At 33.1% G+C, this 7,618-nt stretch overlaps 1 protein-coding gene across 1 annotated transcript; it reads left to right on the top strand.

Moving 5' to 3' along the window:
* LOC132558075 (uncharacterized) lies at positions 1 to 4,603 on the top strand. Its single transcript, XM_060222600.1, has 3 exons — positions 1 to 194; positions 1,960 to 2,171; positions 4,384 to 4,603. Exons 1-3 carry the CDS (start codon positions 85 to 87, stop codon positions 4,503 to 4,505), a joined length of 444 nt encoding a protein of 147 aa, XP_060078583.1. The 5' UTR covers positions 1 to 84; the 3' UTR covers positions 4,506 to 4,603.
* The last annotated feature ends 3,015 nt before the right edge of the window (positions 4,604 to 7,618 follow it).

Genomic DNA, 7,618 nt, shown 5'->3' with positions numbered 1-7,618 from the left:
GGTTAGCCCTACTAACAGTGGTTATATGTCCTAAACACTTATCCAGGGTACACAAAAAAAGGGACATCTGGATTAATCGCCAGCATGGGTTTCCATCCTGCACTTTTGTGTGTTTTTGTAATCATGTCTTGTTCATTAATCGTGGAAGCGAGAAATCCTAGACAGTCATTGTGTGATAGCCAGACTGCTGTTAGGTAGGTATATAACATCTATTTACTGACGTATTCTGTCAGAGGTAAACTTCCTTAATATCACAGTCGTTCTGTTAAAAAAAATGTTAACACATAATCTAAATAAATGAAATTTGTTTAAAATGATGTGAAGATACTTGACAGGTCTAAATTATGAGGAAGAACTCGTCTATCTTCTATTCAAATATATATCTATGATCAGAGTTTAAAGTTTCCTGTACAAATTTTACAGTTAGTTAAATTTCCTTTTCTTTTTATTTTTAAGGATATGAAGAGCTGAGTTCCGTATAAAACTGAAAGGATTTTTTTTTACAAATTTTGGTTTATAAATGTTGTGAAAAACACAGAGCTTTTGGGGTCATTCCTGAGCTTATTCTGAATATATGTAAATAACATCATTTATAACGACATGTTTTTTTTCTCTCTAAATAATAAATTAATCTATTGATACAAGTTAAAATAAATTGTTCTATTTCATTTCACTGGCTTCGCTTACATTCTATGTATATAAAGTAATACATACTATGTACATAGAAAGTTTCCTGATGTCATGTGACACTTGTAGAGGCCATACAAGGGTAGCAATCTCAACCAAGGTCAGTGGATTGATGATGTTATACACGATTTTTTATAGGTATAGATTCATTTGTTGGTCAGCAATCAATATATTGATTCTAGTGACAAGTGACAAGTGTGATCCACGTCTGAGATAAAAAAAAAATAATGTTGCATTATTTGGTGATAATGCATTGCGTTTTTAATGATTTTAGAGGGAAGTATTTGTAGTACACATGTATTTCATTTTAAAAACTATTTATAGTAACCGTGTCAGCCACTCATTGTCCATTGTCGTTACTCTAAACCACGACAGGATGGATAGGATGACTTATACAGGGCATGTTTCACTGTCTAAACAATAGTGTATAGACTTGGAGTTATTTAAAATATTCAAAATAGAAAGGCTTCTACGATATATAAAATCACATCCCTTTATATACAATATGTTTACCAGTTAGTCATTTAAGACCATATTTTATGCACTGCCTGTAACTAGATTTGTATTAAAAGGTACTGTTCGCTTGTGTGTCTTTGCACCATTCTTTGATATTGTGGATGGTAGATACTGCAGATGGCGAAAATATCAACCCGTTAAAATAATTCTAAATTAAACTCATATTCGGTGAAACTAGAGCGAAATATGAACAAAAGAAAGAGTTAGACGGAGACGCCTGAAAAGTAATAGGAGAATCAAATCAGATGCTCCGGAAGAGTAAGCGTCTGCTGCTTCATCGACGACAACCGCCAGGCAAATAAAAAAAAACATCAACTATATGCACATAGAAATTTACTTTTTTCCCTGGAGATCATTATAACGTCTGTAGAACTTCTCCATATTCTTCATCAAGCTTCACACTCAAATCCTGTGGTGTGAGGTTGTTTTACAGCTGCCAGCATCTTGCACGAAAATCGTGATACCGGTAAAAAAAACCGGAGGTTTGCCTGAAACTGCATGAAAGTTTTAATTTAACAAGGTCGTGGTACGATCTTCAAACATAGTCATGAACTTGAAGTTGTATGTTTTTTATAATGAAAATTATTTAATGTATTGAATTTTGGCCCTTAGCATAACTGATAAGTCTAAGAAGGACGACACAGCCGTACGAAGCTGTTTGATTCATTATTTGCCTTCAATACCTAATTGTGAATCTGTAATGAAAATCGTTACCATTTTTTCTCTATGAACAATCCTTCCATGACTTTTTTTCAGCACTGTTTCTGACGGGAACCATACGATCCCCCGTCATTGTAGGAGAGGTAGAATGACGTGGCACTACCCACAAGGAAACATGATCCTCCACTTCCACCCGTTCAACCCCCACAACAGAACTATCTGGGTTTGTGTACAAAATGATATAGCAGAAGTTGGTATGGCCGTGTCAGACATGACAAGGAGGAGTGAGCGAGAGCTTCCAGACATTGGTAATATACCTGTTCAAAGTTAATTTAGAATATGAAATTCCCCAATAACATTGATAATAAAACTACTATAGTGAGTTTGTTTCTCTGACCAGGTGGATTGAGTGCACAAATTTCGGTTCAATAAGACAAATATAGCATTATGGTAACGCGAGACACTTTTCTATTATAGTAATGTAATAGTGATATATATATGGGAGATGGTGTTGGGCGCAAGTCATGAACAACTCGGCTTGTCTTTAAATCTCAACATGTTTTACGAACGCATTTGATTTGACCAACAATGGGGACTAAATGATGAGAAGATAAGTCTTATGAAGTTGTTCATTTCACAAGCAAGAAAACAATTTGGTACAACTAACTGATGTAGTGCTCTATTTACCAGTACTAGTTAGAAGCGAACAGTTTAACTGTATGTCACCTGGAGTGAGCAGTTTATATAGAAATATCACACAAATGTTAAAGTTATATTCATAGGCTTAACTGTCTTTATATACAGCTTTTACCAAACGACGTCAATTAATACAGAACCCTTCAAAAAACCATAATAAGAAATATTTGTGATGAGAAAAGTGGTAGAACTAACTCGGACAATTTTAGAAAAATGGATTCTACCGATAAAATTAGTTTTATTTTGGTTTGATGTATTGTAATACGTAATTATTTATTTTTAGCGATGATTTCAACTCGAGATATTGTCTTAAGTATCACAATTACTATGTATTATTGTATTAAAGTTGACTTAATGATATTGTTGCTTTTGTAAAGTACATGTATCTGTCTTTACTTTCTTTGTAATAAACCAATTACCTTTAGTCATCTTCAAGACTCGCCCCATTGCTATTATAAATTATTTAAATTACACAACTTGCGGCAAAGGTTAAGGATAATTGCTCCGAAGAGATCGATTTTATGAATAATGAGATTTGAGAGGGTACATGTAAGGACCTAAAGCTCGGAAAATGCGTGCGTGTTTTTAGATAAATCCTGAAATCATTCCTTGACCCAGAAAGAAACGCCAATAGACTAATACATTGCCACTTCTTCGAAAATCATTTTATCTCAATGTATAACGACTTTGTGTAGTTTCAAGTCGCGCGAGCAAAGCAAAAGGAATTACTATTTGTTGAATATGACTGAAAATGTTTGAAATTTTCGGAAACGTATCTGGTAAGAAAGTGTCTCACAAAAAAAAAATCAGCGTCGTGCTTTAGGTTAAAGTCCGACTTTATGAATGGTCTCATATATCTATTTATCTTGCGAAGGTAATCAACAGTCGTTCAGTTAAATTCTGTTGTGTTCGTACCCTCAGACTAAGTCAATACACTCCACAGAGGTTTCGGAACGCTCAGATTACATCCCAAACAAAACACGCATGTGGTTTTACCTATCAAAATGTATTGAAATGGTAAGACCGTTTTGAGGTCACCATAATAACGGGAACGGGATATCTTTAATATTTCGTATCCACGCAATGTTCACAGATAATTGTGTTGCCTATTTAGCTGTGTAAGATGGCAGGCGGTCGGTTGCTTGTCAGTCAGAGAATGTGTCCACAAATTTCTCAAACATTTGAATTTTTTTTATAATTACTATAAAAGTTATGAAACGAGTTTGGTTGAGGTGATCTTTCTACAGGCGAAACATTTCTGTTCTGTGGAACAATTTGAACACTTATTTTAGCTGTAAAGAAATGATTATATCTAAATAGTTTTCCTCTGTGACACACTTGGTTATTTTATACTATTTTAGAGATAGGAAATTAGGTTCGTTTCAGATGTACAATGTATATATATTTGTCTCCACCGTGTTAGCCCGATGGGAATACCTTAAAACATAACTCTAAGAGTAAGAAAACGTCTGAAATCCGTTAAGTGGAACACAGCTACAATAATCGGTTACACAATACACATCCTGTAAGTAACGACAAAAGCCATCTAGATCTGCTCAAGATCTCCAATACATCTTCTCCATGTTACTAAATGGTCACGATTTGTTTCTTGAGGGAAAAAATCTACGGATAAAAACATAATGTAATATAAAGGATGTATTGACATTTTGCTTGCGAAGAATTGATAAAGGTATGGAACCAAACAAGATTTGTTTCAGAAGCAGATTTGGTACATATATCCAAATGGAAAACAATTGATCCGGATAAGAGTGTAAATACCGACTCAACACTTAGTCTATTAATAAGATAATAACCTTTTTTCAGGGGATGGCTTCGCGATTTGTGTACCAACTGTTGATGACCGGCTTGACTTGAAATGGGTCGCATTACAGGAAATGCGATACATGGCTGCCCTTCGTTACACGGTAGTAAAGACCCCACGTTAACTGATCGATGAGATCATTATGAATTCCAGACATCACGTATATACTGGGTATATGTGTTCGTTGATCCAAACAATTAAACCAAACACTCTATAATGATACATGTTGTGGTTATTTGTTTTTTCCCATCTGAATAAGTGTTTTAGGGAATCAGAAGTATATCTACTATGATCTAAATGGTGATATGTAATAACTTGCTTTACGTCCCCATAATAGTGTTCAGTCAACCGTGGAATCAGAGATATAGCTACTCTGATATAAACGGTGATACGTAATAACTTGCTCTCAGTCCCGATAATAGTGTTCAGTCAACCATGGAATCAGAGGTATAGCTACTATGATATAAATGGTGATGTGTAATAACTTATTGTACGTCCCGATAATAGTGATCAGTCAACCATTAAACCGATATTCAATTGAATTACTAAATCTGTAGTAAGCCAGATCGTGATATTCTATCGTATACAACTAAAGCTGTTCGTCTATTTTAGTGTGTTTACAAGTTTTATCTAAAGTTTAAATGTAGAGGTCACATAAACCACGCATGATTGTCACTTTATATCGGTGACGGCCTACATCCTGTCGTTATTTAAATATCGTGAAGAATGTTCCGCGGTGTAGACTGATACCCAGTCAATTTTCACTTATGGGACAACATTCCAACTTCATTATAAAAAATCATATATAGATATTGTATATTGTAATTCTAATATAATACAATAATGCAATAAGATAACTTTTTTAACGAGACAAAATGTGTTTGCATGAACCTTCACTACACTGTAACATTTGTAACATATTTTCTATGACGGACCATGTTGAAAACAGTAGATGTCTTTGGCTGTAAATTCTCTCATTATAAACATTAACATCAGTTACATCACTAAAATTGTCCTTTTTACATTCAAGCAAACAAAAGATATATGATGTCCGAGTAAAACTTGATTTTAAATCATTCGTTTCTTACAATACATTGTATTTATAAACCAGAGACTAGAGAGAGGTTATATTGCATCACTGACCTAGAAGGACGAAACAGCTATTTTATGTAGTAGGTATGTGGCTCTACTTTGTCTTACTCTCATTTTGTATTATGGTGTTGTTCGTTGGTGTGTATTTTGTACTTACTGGCGAATATTTATTAGTTCTAGATGTCCACACCTAGTTAAAATGAATATTACTGGTGTCATTCCAGATTTCATTTATCAAATTTTTCCAGTATACCACTTTCTAATTGATAATGTAAACACCGATTTATTATTTCAGGTAGATCCAACAGAAATTTAAAAACCAGTTCAATTTATATTCAGAGTTGATTCCCACGATTGTCTGTTTGAGAATAAGTGAGCCTTCTTAACTGATGCACCCTGTTATCGTTAGTAACATTATAAAGCTGAAATGGCACTTTCTATTTCCTCTTTGAAGAACCTCTTTGTAAATCATTCCATGTACCATAGCTTGACCTGACCTTGTTAAACCGATTAGAAATTGGAGTTGAATTTGTTTAATCATTTTTATACTGTAGATATTTTGAAATATACGTTATTGTACCAAGTAACTTACGAAGATATCCGTTATCTAGTGGTGTATATGTCTCATCAGTTTGTTTGTACAATATTTAACTGTTTTCTGTTGATTTTACTTTTCTAACCTCGATAAATATGTCCAAATTAAAAGATTATCATAAATAAGTAAAACCCAGCAGGAAAATATGGCAAAACATTATAACACTATCTAGATCTACTCACAAAACGTGACAACACGAGTTATTCCCCTTCTTGTAATATTAGATTGGTACTGGTCCACTAAACGAACACAACTTTCATTTTAAGAATTCCCACCCCCCACCTCCCAAAAAAACAAAACAAAAAACAAAAAAAAACAAGAAAAAATTGATTCAACATTTCTATCAAACTTTGAACCCAAGGAATCACAGTAAAACTGATTTCCTTTATAACCATTTAATTAGCGATATTTAGGCGATAAAATAGCTGTTTACAAAATAAACATGTGATAATATATCAGGTTACAATATAAACATGTGACAGTAAAACAGGTTATAACATCAATGTATCACACTATTACAGGTTACAATATAAACATGTGACAGTAAAACAGGTTACAATATAAACATGTGACAGTAAAACAGGTTACAATATAAACATGTGACAGTAAAACAGGTTACAATATAAACATGTGACAGTAAAACAGGTTATTACAGGTTACAATATAAACATGTGACAGTAAAACAGGTTACAATATAAACATGTGACAGTAAAACAAGTTACAGTATAAACATGTGACAGTAAAACAGGTTATAACATTAATGTATCACACTATTACAGGTTACAATATAAACATGTGACAGTAAAACAGGTTACAATATAAACATGTGACAGTAAAACAGGTTATAACATCAATGTATCACACTATTACAGGTTACAATATAAACATGTGACAGTAAAACAAGTTACAATATAAACACGTGACAGTAAAACAGGTTACAATACAAACATGTGACAGTAATATTACAGGTTACAATATAAACATGTGATGAAATAATATAAAGTAATGATTTAAACAGAAGCTAATATAAACTTTAATTTTAACAGGTGTGATATTAACATGATATCATAGGACAATGTGATGGTGATGAGATAAACAGGTGATGAGATAAACCGGTGATGAGATCAACAGGAGATGGTATAACAGATGATGATCTTTTTAACAAGCATGATATTAACTTATTAAAATCAGAACATGTGATGGTGATGATATAAACAGGTGATATCAACATATTATAATAGGACCATGTGATGGTGATGAGATAAACAGGTGATGATATAACAGTATGAGATAAACAGGTGATGATGTAAAAGAGCTAATGATATAACATGTGATGATATAAACAGGTGATGAGATAAACAGGTGATGATATAAACAGCTGATGGTATAACAGGTGATGAGATAAACAGGTGATGATAAACAGTATGATATAGAGATAAACAGGTGATGATATAATATATGATGATGATATAAACAACAAGGTGATATTAACATATTATAATAGGAACAGGTGATGATATATGATATAAACAGCTGATGGTATAACAGGT

The sequence above is a fragment of the Ylistrum balloti genome, unplaced genomic scaffold, assembly GCF_031769215.1.
Source record: "Ylistrum balloti isolate Yb309-2 unplaced genomic scaffold, AGI_CSIRO_Ybal_v1 Utg370754, whole genome shotgun sequence".
NCBI lineage: Eukaryota > Metazoa > Mollusca > Bivalvia > Pectinida > Pectinidae > Ylistrum > Ylistrum balloti.
The sequence above is the reverse complement of the archived record's forward strand: the minus strand, read 5'-3'. Positions and strand labels throughout refer to the sequence as shown.

Coding starts and splice junctions, on each gene's coding strand:
- LOC132558075 (XM_060222600.1), top strand. CDS start 85: ATGGGTTTCCATCCTGCACTTTTGTGTGTTTTTGTAATCATGTCTTGT. Junction 195..1,959: donor GATAGCCAGACTGCTGTTAG/GTAGGTATATAA, acceptor ACTTTTTTTCAG/CACTGTTTCTGACGGGAACC. Junction 2,172..4,383: donor GCGAGAGCTTCCAGACATTG/GTAATATACCTG, acceptor ACCTTTTTTCAG/GGGATGGCTTCGCGATTTGT.